Genomic DNA, 12,487 nt, shown 5'->3' with positions numbered 1-12,487 from the left:
TCCTACCAGGCACCGTGCCCAAGGCAGTACTACCTTAGCGTTTGGCCCGAGGCGTCTCACCGCACCCGGCCATTGTCTGGCTAGAGATTGTGCCTACCTCGGTGGGCTGCTTTGCGCGAGGAGGTCCCGGGCAGAGTGTTCTTGATAAGCCCGCGTCCCCTCTCACCCACCCGGCCGGGCACGACACTCCTCTCCTCCCTGGCAACATGATTAGCCGCACTGTACTTTGTACACGAAGCGCTGAGGCAGTTGATGCATACCTCCATTCGTACCTCCTTCGTACCTGTGTGGGTGGGATGGATGATGGATGGCGGCGCCGTGGAGCGAACGCCATCTAAGCCTCACCCAGCGGGAGATGAGTTTTTTCCAACCCCCTCCTGCTCGACATTGGATGGGACGTGGCATGGGTGGAGGGTGCGGCCAGGGACCCCCGCTTGTCATCAACGCGGCAGCGATTCCTGGCGAGCGGGTTCCGTGACCCCGGGAAGCCACAGTTGCATCGACCGCTGGGAATGGCTTCCCCAGCGTTCGCCATCGCCGCTCAGCTCGGCTGCGAGGCAGTCCCCAAGCGTCCGTCACTGGCGGCCTCTTCCGTCCCTGCTCTGGTGATCGGAGGGTCGCCCGAGCAAGGCCATCCGACACGCTTCGAGCTGGTCTCCTCTGGCAAAAAGAGAGAAAGAGAAAAGGGCAGCGCATCGGCGGCCGACCGAAGGACGGAATCCATGCCTCTTGGCTTCCTTTCGTACGAAGTATCTTAGTACCCGCAAGCGAGGATTCCATATCGCCCGCCGTCAGGGGCCCTCACCTCCTCAGCGCGGGATCCACAGCGGCGTCGATGGGCAGCGGAACAGGCCACGCACGAGTGGCGGGGTAAGCGGAAAACCCGAATCCCAGCCGGAGCTGCAGACCTCTTGTGTGCGTAGCTCGCTTTGTGGCTCATTTGCCAAAGCGAGCGCTCCCTCCCTCTCATCAACTCCAATCGTTCACAAGGTAGTAAGTGTGTACCTACGAGCGCACTCGCATAACGGCGTCCGCCGGCGCCAACAGCACCTCCAGCAGCTTCGTCTCGGTGCTCGGGGGGCTGGCAGTACAAAGTAGTACTGCCTCAGATCAGTGTCTTTCCCACGGCTGGCTCGTCTAGCCTGGTATGAGATTCTCGGGTTGACTTTGAAGAGACTTGAGTTTCCCAGGATGGCGCCAAGGCGGCTCACCATGCTTCCAGAACGGCGCTGCCGTCCTTCCCTCCCTCCTTGCCTTGGTCGGACCAAGACCGCCCGGCTTGCATCCGAACAGAAGCCGAACGCACTGCCAGGCAATCTCCAAACTTTACTAGCCTTGCCCAGACGGCCGGCCACGCCGGGCAAGAGGCTCTTCTGCTCCCATTGAGCTGCTGCTGCTGCTATTAATATCTCCCATCATTGCAACGGTCTGGCTGGCAGTGCTACGTGGGGTATTAAAGGAAAGTGAAGAGCCGAGAGAGTAGAGCAGAGCAGAGCAGAGCAGAGCAGAGCAAAATACAACATTGGCGGCCAGAGAGTCAAGTCATTCTCTGTAGGTCTTGGCCGCCCTGGCAACGATACAGCCCGGGCTGCATCTCAACGAGAACAGCAAGCACAGCACACATGCCAACAAGGGGGGGAGGCGCAGTAGACAACGACTGATGCGTGTGCTCAACTCGGCAACCACCTCGTGCAGACCCGAACGAGCCCCATAACCACATCGCCCGCACGCACGCACCATGACGGGAAGCCCAGTTCCTTAGCCTCATCAGTGGGGGCGGCCCGCCACACCGGCATGGAGCTACCCACCCATGGCCCCCCCCTTGCCCACATCCTCCAATGCTTGCTCTCTTTCAAGTTGCGGCGCCTCGCCGGCTGGTAACTCGTATGTATGTACGTACATACGTATTACTGGTGCTGGAATAATACTCGCCCGCAGCACACAGTGTGGTGTGGTCTGATCATGGTAGCAACTTACTCAGGGATGTGGTAGCAGGGCGCATCGACGCTGTCATGGATGGGGGCGTATCCATCGATCCTTCGTGTAAAGAAGGGCACTCTTCTCCCCTAGCCCGCACGACAAGACTTGTCCAAGACTGCCGCTAAAACCCTGCCCGCTCATCCACTCTCTCACTCGGTCTCTGTTTAACCGGGATCCCGGGTCCTCTTCGACACTTTCTTGGGGGGCACGACCGGTTCCCCCTCGGTACTGATCGTATAGTTACAGGACCGGACTTATTCGAGCCGCGCTACTGTAGTGCTACAGCGCGGCACCGTACGATCGGTACACCACGGAATGCGCTGAGAAAGCCGGTGGTAATCAATTCAAGGGAGTGTCCGCACTGGTTGGCGGACCCCCCGCCTTGCTCGTGATTTCGCAGCCGTCAGCTTGTCGGTTCCTGGAGGGGGGGTTTCAGGAGCTCCTGCTGACCTCGATTGCCGAGTGCCCGCAACGCGCTCCTAGGCCAGCCATTGTCATTGCCGGGAGACCAGCTGCGCCTATAGCGTGCTGCAGTCGCTTCTCTAGCACGTGTGAATCGCTGAAGGCAGTAAAGCACGCATCACCACACGAGGCGGGGAAAAGTGCCTCGCGCGTGGACGACTTTCCTTCCCCCGCCTGATCATTGTCAGTACTCCGGGACGTCCTTCTTTATGGCGTCGCACGATGGAACGAGAAGCATGTCACACCCACGTTGTGTTGCGGCAAGAGCATTGCCAGCGAACGCATCGGTCCCAATGAGGGATGCCTGGCTGAATGTTGCGGCGAGTCCTGCGCCAGGCATAGCCCTTGCCAACCCTCCGAGGCGAGTGTGAGAGGACCGTTGCACAGTCTGGGTGCATCTACACGTATCCGCTCAGCAAGAGAGAGCTCAGCTGCTTGAGGGCTGCCCGCAAGTCATCTGTATCACTCCTCGTGGATGCATTGCGAGCGAAGGCTCCTTGGAACCATGCCCCATCTCTGAACTTTCCCTCCATGTAGGGATCCAGATTTTCGTAGGCGTTACTTGGTGGGTTTGTGAAGTCATACGAGGTTTCATGAGGTCCTCGTCTAGATCCCTCGTGTTGCGTCCAGCAACGTTGGTGCTAGGTTGGAAGAAAAGCCGGTCCGCTACCCATTCTCCGGTCTCCATCACCTAGTTGCCATCCGCCAGGAATGTCACAACGTGCAATACCAACGGTTTGGACCTTGGCTAGCGGCTGTGGGCATTCTACAAGAAGTATTCGAATCATTATATATTGTAGTAAAACCTCATCAAACTGGCAGCGTCTTGGTGGGTCGTAAAGCTTGCCCGCCTGTCCGATTCCCGAGCAGACGCTCACTTGGGATCGGCCTTGGACTCTCCGATCAGTCTGTGCATATGGACTTGACTCCAGTTGGCATACGATATGCCCCTGTCGAGCGGGTTGAGAGACTGCCAGTTTGTCGAGGTTTTGCGGCAAGTACCACGTACGTAATTGTGGACGAGCGTTTGTCGGCACCCGCAGCCATCCCCCCCGCCTTTTCCGTCCTGCAACCCCACTCGTTCTCAGACCACGCGGAGCTATCACAGTCGAGGACCTTGGCCGCAACCTACGACGTTCCCACTAGACATCTTGAACGGCCGTTTTTCGAGTTCTGATCAGACAGCGTCGCAGCCCCATCTCTATATCCCTGCCTAAACCGTCAAACATGGCCCTGCCCACTACCATGAAAGCCGTTGTCTTCGACGGCCCGTTCCAAATATCGGTGCAGGACCGTCCTGTGCCGAAGAGTACGCCGAGTTCATCCCGAGAGTAGTTTCCTACCCACCGAGACTGACTGTGATGAACATGCAGTCCAGGATGACCAGGACGTCATTGTCAAAGTCCAAGCCACCGCCTTGTGCGGCTCGTGAGTTGCATCGCTCCACATTGAGCTCCTGGCAGTTGCTGACGTCGTACTCCTCAGAGAACTGCATGTTTTCCGAGGCCATGAAACGACGACCAATGGCTTTATAATGGGTCATGAGTTCACGGGTGAGGTAGTTGAAGTAGGGTCGAGCGTGACCAGCGTCCGCGTAGGCGACAGAGTGGTGTCGCCCTTCACCGTGTCGTGGTATGAAACAGTCCAACGCCACTCATTTGTACTCTGCGTTGATGAAAACATCTAGTGGAAAATGCTTTTACTGCGAGAGCGGGTTCACCGCTCGATGCGAAAAGAGCCTCTTGTTCGGCTCACGCTTCCTAGATGGCGGCCAGGCCGAGTACGTGAGGGTGCCGCTGGCGGACGGGACGATCTTCAAGGCGCCGGATACCATATCCGACCAGGCTTTGCTGCTCATGGCGGACATATTCCCCACTGGGTATTTCGGTGTCAAGAGCGCGCTCACGCTGTCACCTACAATTGACGTCGAGAAGTCAACCATGGTCGTCGTGGGTTGCGGCCCGGTCGGCTTGTGTGCCGTCCTCTGCGCACTCCAACGACGCCCGCGACACCTTTTTGCGGTTGACAGCGTCGCAAGCCGGCTCGAGGTAGCTCGGAAGCTGGGTGCAGTGCCGCTGAACTTCATAGACGGCGATGACATGCGTCAGAAAGTCATGGATGCCACTGAGGGCCGCGGGGCCGACATGATTATCGAGGCTGTCGGCCACTCCCCAGCCCTGCGGACTGCGTTTGACTTGGCTCGTACCTTTGGGGCAATCAGCAGCATCGGCGTCCACAATGGCGAGGTTCGTAATGATGGGCCAAGACCGACAGTCGGAGACTAATGACAGCATCCCACAGATTCCTTGGACCGGGCGAGAGGGTTATGGGTAAGGACTAAGCCGCTTTGACGAAGCGTGAAATCTGCTGACCATCATGGTGGTGCAGCAAAAACATCCGCCTGCAGATGGGTCGATGCCCCGTTCGGCACATTTTCGGCGAAGCTCTAGCTGTGCTGGAGAAGAACCAAGACAAGCTTGGGTGCGTCCTTGCCATCTCTGCGATTTCAGGCCGATGTGGCTGTGGCTGACTGACCCGCGAATCTTTAGCTTCATGTTTGATCACATCATGCCCCTGACCGAGGCCAAGGAGGGCTATGAATTGTTTCATAACATGAAAGTGCAGAAGGTTATTTTCAAGCCATGAGGAGAGTAGGAGGTGGACTTTAAGCGGGATGTCGGTAGACTCAGTTCTGTCGAGGCTTGACCATCCCCTCATGCATGAGATAGTAGACGACAGTAGAGTCGTTGTGGAGCGAGGCCAATACGAATCTCTTTGCTCTTCTGCTGGGCTCTTGAGGGATCGAGTCGAAGACGGCGGCAAAACGGGCGAGAGACCATTTCTCAGTCAGATGAACAGGCAGAACCCATTCGAATTCGGGATCCTGGAATAGTTTCTCGCCGGTTTTGTGCTCGTGAGAAAGCGCCTCAATTTGATCGTCCGGGTGTAGGTAGAGCCTCTTGGGCGGTAGTCCCCGAACGAGTGGGCGTGGGAAGTCCTGACCGTCGTGGATTTTGACCTGAGTCCAGTCATGCTGGTCTTCGAGATTACTCATTACGGTTCGTGTGACGTTCATGATGGCGCGACCTTCTGCCGACGCCGGGCCTCCGTTGCTTATTTGCTGATCAGGCATGCTGAGTATCGGATGGATTGTGCCTGACGATCGAATGGATGTCCCCGCGGCGGGCGAGGAAAAGGCAGCTGAGGGTAGGTCCGTTTCGAGGAGACTTTGAGTTGAAGTCGCAAATGGAGGAGCGGAATTTTTGCTTGAAGTGGACAGACGGTGTTGCGGCTGCGAACCTTGCTGGCTCGCTAGCTACAAGTTACAACCTAGCGTACTGCCAACAGGTTCCAGCTTACCGGCAGCATGTGCCCGCTGAAAAGCGGATCTATCAGCGACTCCACGGGCGACCAGGCTCTCGGGATTCAGCCAACATTTCTGGACGCAAACACTTTTCGCGAACGATTTTCAAGGCCTTCTTTCTATTACTACTAAAAAAAAAGACACTTTCGAACGGGGATACTACAGCTGCGAAAGCCTTGTGGCTGTGCAAAATGGTTGACGACGCACTTTGATGTCTTCAGTTTAGGGACAACCTACCAAGTTCTGTACTTCGTGCCTGGTACTAACTTATGGGAACCTTCAGTGTTACGCGGTCTCGACGTTTGCGCCACACAGAGGGGCCCAGCACCTGCGCAGCCTCGAGTATGTGCCAGCGGCAGTGGGGATTCCTGGGTTTTAGTGCAGATTCGTAGGGCGCACCCACCTCCGTTCCCAGCCAAGATCGCCAACGAGAACAAATTGCACGCAGGCGACGGTATCTGCTTCAGGCCCAGGCGCTTCTGCCGTGGTGGCTTGCGTATTTTCGAGTCGCCGTTGAACCATGCTCGTGCGATACGCCGTGCGTCACAGCTGCAGGGCACTGCAAGTGCGTTGCTTCGAACGCAATGGGTAGAGAGAAGAAACGAGATGCTGAGACCCTGGCCCTCGGCGATAGACAGATGGTGGCACTTTTAGTACCTAGCGCCGGCGTCGGGCCTGCCTGAGCCCACCAATGGTTCCATTGGCTGCAGGCGGTTTAGAGTTGCAACCCGAGTCGTAACTACGGAGTACGCCATGCCCTTTGAAAACCGGACCTCGATCCCCATCCCCATCCCCAATCTCATCTCCACCCCCGATCATCTCCCGTTCTTTGTCTCCTTTAATACCCTTGGCTCGCCTCGTCACGACGCCCGCGCTTCTGATAAGTCTACCTGTTAAACACTCAGTATTGCGCTGTGTCGGTAGCTGCACCCGCTCGGAAACCCATCATCATCCCAGCGCACACGATTTAGCAAGCGATTACGAGCGTATCGATCGGGAACGTGCCACTCGGCTTGCCGCTCCATCGTCTCCCGTCCTTGGGTCGACGTCGGCTATCCCAGCTGCTCTTCGCGGGCCGCAATGGCACCCGTCGAGAGTCCGGCCGCGACGGCGACGTCAACAGAGCCCTTTCCCGCCATCGAAGGCCCTACTCCCGGGTCACTCGCTCAGACATCGAGCGCCGACGATGGCCGGAGCACGACGACAAACCGCCCTGCCGCCTCATCATCGCTCAGCGGGCGCCTTCGTCGCGCGTCCGTCACCTTCAGTCAATCGGAACTGCCTGAAGGCTTCTTTGCTGCCGCCGGCGGCATTGCCTCATCCGTCTTCTCGCGCCAGAATGTACCCCGGCCTGGCTCTTCGGCGCCCAGCTCCCCCGTCGTCCAGTCGCCGGAAGCGCGCCAAACTGTGCCGGAGCCATCCAACAACATCCCCTCTGTCGCAGAAGAAGCAGGTTCTCGTGAGCCCAAGGCGGATGGCAGCTCGTCATCACAGACGACATCTATGCCTGTCGATGTGCCACCCGCCGCGGCTCCCTTCCCTAACGGATACCATTTCCCGCCGAAACACTCGTTTGGCCAGTCCATGAAGCTCGGATCCATCGCCTTTTGGCACTACTTCCTGACACCACTGGGATTCGTCGTCACCATATATGGTCTGAATGTGGTTGCTTGGGGCGGCATGCTCTTCCTCCTGCTGTGCAATGCCTGTAAGTAGCCCGACTAGAGCGAAGCGAACCTTTCTCTAACGCACAGTTCAACCTCACAGCCCCAGCCATGTGCAATCCGACATGCGATGATATCAACTCTCCCCGGCGAATATGGATCGAGATCGATTCGCAGATCCTCAACGCTCTCTTCTGCGTGACGGGCTTCGGGCTCGCGCCGTGGCGGTTCAGAGATTTATATTTTTTGCTTCGCTATCGACTGCAGCACAAGGAAGAAGCCCTTCGCAGGCTCGCGGGGATCCACAGAGGGTGGTTTCGGCTCGAGGGCTCTACATCCCTGCCCGTCAATATCGGCCCAAGGAATGTCGACCAGCTCCTGGCGCAGGGCGCGCCGCGTTCCGCTTTACCTTTCCCAGAGACGAAAATTCCCGAAGCGCCTTTGACTGGAGTTCGAGCGCCGCCGACTAAGCTGTGGAAGCTGGATCTTGTCATATGGCTCATGGTGTGGAATACGTTCCTGCAGTGTGTTCTATCGGGGTTCATGTGGGGGCTGAACCGATACGACCGCCCGAGTTGGTCGACAGGCCTGTTTGTCGCGCTTGCCTGCATTGTTGCGGCTATCGGAGGCTTGATTATGTTTCTTGAGGGAAAGTATGCCAAAGGTATCGAAGGCGTGCCCGTCAGCCAGCAGGATTTGGAGCAGCTGGAGAGGGACCGGGAGCGCGGCATATGGCATTACAACAATATCAAGGACGAGGACTTGGAAGCCAAGAGGAGGAAGGAGGAGGAAAAGAAGAGGAAGCATAAGGAGTGACCTAGCTGGCAGAGTACGGATGTGCCGAATATGCACGAACTGGAACCGATGGAGCAACGGCGTTTTTGAGTAAAGCTGCTTCCTCGAACTTGTTGTCATGAAGCCTACATAGGGGACTCGACCATGATGTGATGGAGGCAGGTTTTTACCCCATGATACTGGTTTTAACCGATGCCGCAAGGCGAGAAGAGAGCGAGATAGATTCCCTTTAAAGCCCGCGCCGGCGCTAAGCCACGTACGATGTGGGCTCTAACGGGCAATAATGCCATCCATTGACATCACCATGCATTATGCGCGTGTGAGAGCGTCTGTTGAACCATGTTCGTGCGAAACTGTCATGCAGTGGTGGCCAGCGGCTTTCGACGACGATGGCGGGACCCCACCGTGGGGGGGCGCCAGCCAGAGAGGTGTGTGGGGTACGTCAAGGTGGGCAGCCCCAGCCCAGCCCAGCCCAGCCCAGGCAAGCCAGAGCCCAACCTCGCCGCAGCCGGTGCTCGGATCCATGGCTGGAACATGCCTGGCCAGGCCTGGAATCGGACGTCGCGCTGGTGATACAGCGGCGGGGTGGAGAGCGATCGAAGTGGGAGGTGCGTCACCGCCGCGCTGGCTGGCCGGCTCCAACGCACGTTTACCAGCCTTGCCTCGCCTTGCCTCGCTTCACACCTCATCTGTCTATCCGCCTTTCTGTCCGTCTGCCTGCTTGCCTGCCTGCCCGCTCAAACCTGCGCCAACTGCCAAGACAGCCAGACGTTTGAACGACCGCCGGCTGACTGACGGATCGCCTGCCTCACCTCCACCTTGCCTCCCTCCCGTCCCTTCCATCCTAACCCGCGCCGACGAACAGCCCAGGGCTTGAGTACCTGCCGCCTTGTGAGACGAGACGGCTGCCTCCGCGCCGTCTGCACTCCGTTTGACCACCTAGTGACGTCCATCCCGTCGGTCACACCACCACCACTACCACCATCACTACCGGAGCGGTTACCTGGCCTGGTGCCTCCCGTCATCTTCCATCTCTTCAGCGGGTGCCTGCTCGTCGTACGCCCGTCCCGGTGCTACAGCCTGACTTCGACCGTTCAACCTTCAACCCCCAACCAACCCCCACTGGGCCAGCTGACCTGGCCGACCTGTCGCATCCTTTCGCGGCCTCGCCTGAGCTACCCTTATCATCATCCCTTTGCCCGCCGTGTCTCTCGTCTTATCTCGCCCACCACTGCCGCCGCCGCTAGACCTCACCCCTCTCGCTCCGACGGCAACCCCAACTGATCATCCGAAAGCTGCTTTCAGCCCGTGCCATCAACCGTGCGCGTCTACAGCAGCTACCAGACACCTGCCGCCGCCGCCGCCGCCGCCGCCGCACAGTCCGCCCAGCAACGGACGTTCGCCTGTACCTCGACGTCTCGAAGCTCCGTTGTGAGCTGGAACCCGGAGCTTCGGCCCCCCCGGGCACGCGTCACGAACACGTCGATATAGAGACGCTGGCAAGAGCGCCTACATTCCAGAGAAGAGGCATACCACCAGGCTGCGCTTATCCTCCTCGCCCACGCGGCGTGTCGGTCAACCATGGGGCTCGCATACAACACGTATCTGAACAGCAACAAGATCTACGGCTGCAAGTCATGCAAGACGCATCTCGCCAACCATGAGGATATTATTAGCAGGGTACGTTGCCCATCCACAGTCGCCGCCCTCCACTGTGCATACCCTGCCCACAGCTCGCTCCTTTTTTGCCCCGACACGCTGACCGACTGACTGACTTGACGCCCCTTCGGTCTATAGAATTTCCGTGGCCAGCACGGCAAGGCGTACCTCTTCCACAACGTTGTCAACATCGATGCTGGCGAGCCCAACGAGCGTAACATGACGACGGGCCGCCACCTTGTCCGCGACATCACCTGCCGCCAGTGCAAGGAGACGGTGGGCTGGAAGTACGATAAGGCTTACGAGAACTCGGAGAAGTACAAGGAGGGCAAGTTCATCCTCGAGGCCGAGCTGCTCTGCAACGTCGCGTAGGCGACCCCGGCCGCTGGGACGGGCGAGGGCGAGGGCGAGGGCAAGGGCGATGGGTAAGGGCCGGCTGGGCTCGATAGGTAAGGTTGGTTCACACAAGTCAGTTGGTCGACTCAATACGGCGTTTTGGGTGATGATGTTAGATAACATGCATGGGGTCACACAGACGTCAACTTCGACCCCATAATGCACGTTGCTGGTTGATATGCTGGCTTGAGACGCCCGGCGACGTGGTTTACGATACGAGGATGGGACATGTTCCCTTTGAGTATCGAGTACTTACTTCGATAATGTAGCATGCGGCAGCGTTCCCCTCCATAGGTCAAATTCCAAATTGTTTACAGGGAGTGCAGAGTCATTCGATATAGATTTCGTGCCATGCAACTCTCCTGTCCTTCCAAACGCCCGCAGATCCAAGCTAGCTGATTCAAAAGCGTGCTCTAAAACCCACTCCATGAGATGATGTGTGTGCTCTAACGATCAGACCCGAGTCTTGAACCTAACCATGGACGTCCAAACAGCGTGTATCATTCCAGTGTGCGCTGCGTCATTCTACTGGTGCTCGATCGGTTCTTCTGGGAGCAGCTCTTCAACCTCGTGGCTGGGGCGGAGGCTCCTCAGCGGCGGATGAACGATGCCGTTGAAGACAAACGTGGAATACACAAGGATGGCGAAACCCACAATTTGCAGCGCCTTGAATGACTCCCAGCCGAGGCCCAGGGAGACGATCCAGATGAAGAGCGTCCTGCAGGTGTCAATGGTCGACCGCGACGTTGCACTGACGCTCCGCGTCACGGAGAGACCAAAGAAGTTGAAAGCGCTGGTGTTATTTGTTAGCAAGCCCTAAGCGCTTCTAGGGGATATGCTTACCCAATGCTGATCATGATGAGAACGCTCGTGACCAAAATGCGCGTCTGCATCATCTGCCGCAAGCCCTCCTGCATGTCGAAATATCCGTAACGACCGGCGTCGGTCCGGCCAACAGCCAAGTGCATCACAGCCATGCCGGTTAGCGTCACGGAGAGGCCGAATACGCCTTCCCAGCCAACAACCTTGATGGGCTCAATGGATGAGTTCTCCAGCATCCACTCCTCGAGCACGAACTGCGTCGCCGTGAAGATCTGCGCGCCGGCAATAAGCAGGACGCCGATGATGGCCCTCGCGGCATCAGACAGGCCCCCGTCCGCCGCGTCGTCGGCGAAGCCCTGCTGAGATACCTTCTTCTCGTCTGGCCAGATTGCGCCAGCAAGGCCCACAACGGCAACGCCAGAGACAACACCAACCAGGGACAGCCACTGGAAGAGATACAGATGGCGCCGCAGGAACAAGACGCTGAAGAGGCCGACGAAGAGGACGAGGGCGCCGCGAGTCATCTGGTAGATGGAGGCCGCAACAAGGAGCAGCCCGGCGTTCATGAGTGTCGTCCCGCAGATGTCGCAGATTGCCGGCAGAGCGAGAAGCACGACGCGGTACCCGCGAAGAACAGACGGGCGATCGCCGTTGGGTTTGGGTGGACCGTCGTGGTGGTCCTGGTGGGCATCGCCGCCGTCGACAGCCTCATAGCCGCGCTCCGCGGGCGAGGGCTGTTTGGTGACGCGGCGATAGAGCGACATGAGCCCGATGACGAGCCAACATCCCATCTCACCGACAAACATTTGTGCCGTCTGCAGCACCGGCTGCTCGAAATGGGACGGCCGCTTACCGTCCCTTGGGTCACAGTTCCGCACGCATTGGTTGTCCTGGGAAACTGTCAGCGCCTCCGACGAGACCGGCCTGCATAGCCCCGTGCAGGGAGATCATCGTACTTGGTACTTGGTGAGCAATGTGTTGCAGACGCCGGTCAACAGCATCATGGCCACCAAGAAGGGGACAGCGGCGCGGGAGGCCATGGTGGGCGGATGGGGCTGCGCCGCTGCGGCTGCTGGCGGTGCTGCTGCGTGGAGGCGAGTTCCGCTCCAGGCGACAAGCAAGTGGCCTGCGATGGTGGCCGGAGACCACGACCTCGTGTGTGCGAGTCTGTACCGGATGTCGAGGTTTGACGCGGAGAATATAATCTTGTCTCTCGCGACACCGCAGCGAGCGGATGGCTGGGGTCTCCTGCTTGTTTTGATGGATGAAGCAGTCAGCAGGTATTGGGAGCAAGCCGGATGGGCGATGCGGCACGGGACCCTTGGAGAAGCGGGCGTGGATCCAA

At 58.4% G+C, this 12,487-nt stretch overlaps 5 protein-coding genes across 6 annotated transcripts; 3 read left to right on the top strand and 2 right to left on the bottom strand.

Moving 5' to 3' along the window:
• Positions 1–3,522: 3,522 nt before the first annotated feature.
• JDV02_005869 (uncharacterized protein) lies at positions 3,523–5,400 on the top strand. Of its 2 annotated transcripts, XM_047987195.1 has the most exons (7): positions 3,523–3,751; positions 3,816–3,870; positions 3,928–4,074; positions 4,130–4,688; positions 4,744–4,772; positions 4,831–4,923; positions 4,992–5,400. In XM_047987195.1, exons 1-7 carry the CDS (start codon positions 3,670–3,672, stop codon positions 5,086–5,088), a joined length of 1,062 nt encoding a protein of 353 aa, XP_047843179.1. In that variant the 5' UTR covers positions 3,523–3,669; the 3' UTR covers positions 5,089–5,400. The 2 variants fall into 2 exon arrangements, with proteins under 2 accessions (XP_047843179.1, XP_047843180.1); XM_047987196.1 differs by having other exon boundaries at positions 3,816–4,074.
• On the bottom strand, positions 5,129–5,575 carry JDV02_005868 (uncharacterized protein; the record flags this gene model as incomplete). The annotated part of the gene is made up of 1 exon (XM_047987194.1): positions 5,129–5,575. One exon carries the CDS (start codon positions 5,573–5,575, stop codon positions 5,129–5,131), a length of 447 nt encoding a protein of 148 aa, XP_047843178.1.
• Positions 5,576–6,588: 1,013 nt separating this feature from the next.
• JDV02_005867 (uncharacterized protein) lies at positions 6,589–8,564 on the top strand. Its single transcript, XM_047987193.1, has 2 exons — positions 6,589–7,514; positions 7,574–8,564. Exons 1-2 carry the CDS (start codon positions 6,887–6,889, stop codon positions 8,284–8,286), a joined length of 1,341 nt encoding a protein of 446 aa, XP_047843177.1. The 5' UTR covers positions 6,589–6,886; the 3' UTR covers positions 8,287–8,564.
• A 1,282-nt stretch (positions 8,565–9,846) lies between these two features.
• MOH1 (protein yippee-like moh1) lies at positions 9,847–10,296 on the top strand (the record flags this gene model as incomplete). The annotated part of the gene is made up of 2 exons (XM_047987192.1): positions 9,847–9,945; positions 10,063–10,296. 2 exons carry the CDS (start codon positions 9,847–9,849, stop codon positions 10,294–10,296), a joined length of 333 nt encoding a protein of 110 aa, XP_047843176.1.
• A 230-nt stretch (positions 10,297–10,526) lies between these two features.
• Positions 10,527–12,453, bottom strand: JDV02_005865 (uncharacterized protein). Its single transcript, XM_047987191.1, has 3 exons — positions 12,099–12,453; positions 11,164–12,032; positions 10,527–11,113 (listed from the first exon to the last, which is right to left on the bottom strand). Exons 1-3 carry the CDS (start codon positions 12,180–12,182, stop codon positions 10,846–10,848), a joined length of 1,221 nt encoding a protein of 406 aa, XP_047843175.1. The 5' UTR covers positions 12,183–12,453; the 3' UTR covers positions 10,527–10,845.
• Between the last annotated feature and the right edge of the window lie 34 nt (positions 12,454–12,487).

This window comes from Purpureocillium takamizusanense, chromosome 5 (assembly GCF_022605165.1).
Source record: "Purpureocillium takamizusanense chromosome 5, complete sequence".
NCBI classification, from domain to species: Eukaryota; Fungi; Ascomycota; class Sordariomycetes; order Hypocreales; family Ophiocordycipitaceae; genus Purpureocillium; species Purpureocillium takamizusanense.
This window is presented reverse-complemented; position numbering and strand designations above follow the sequence as displayed.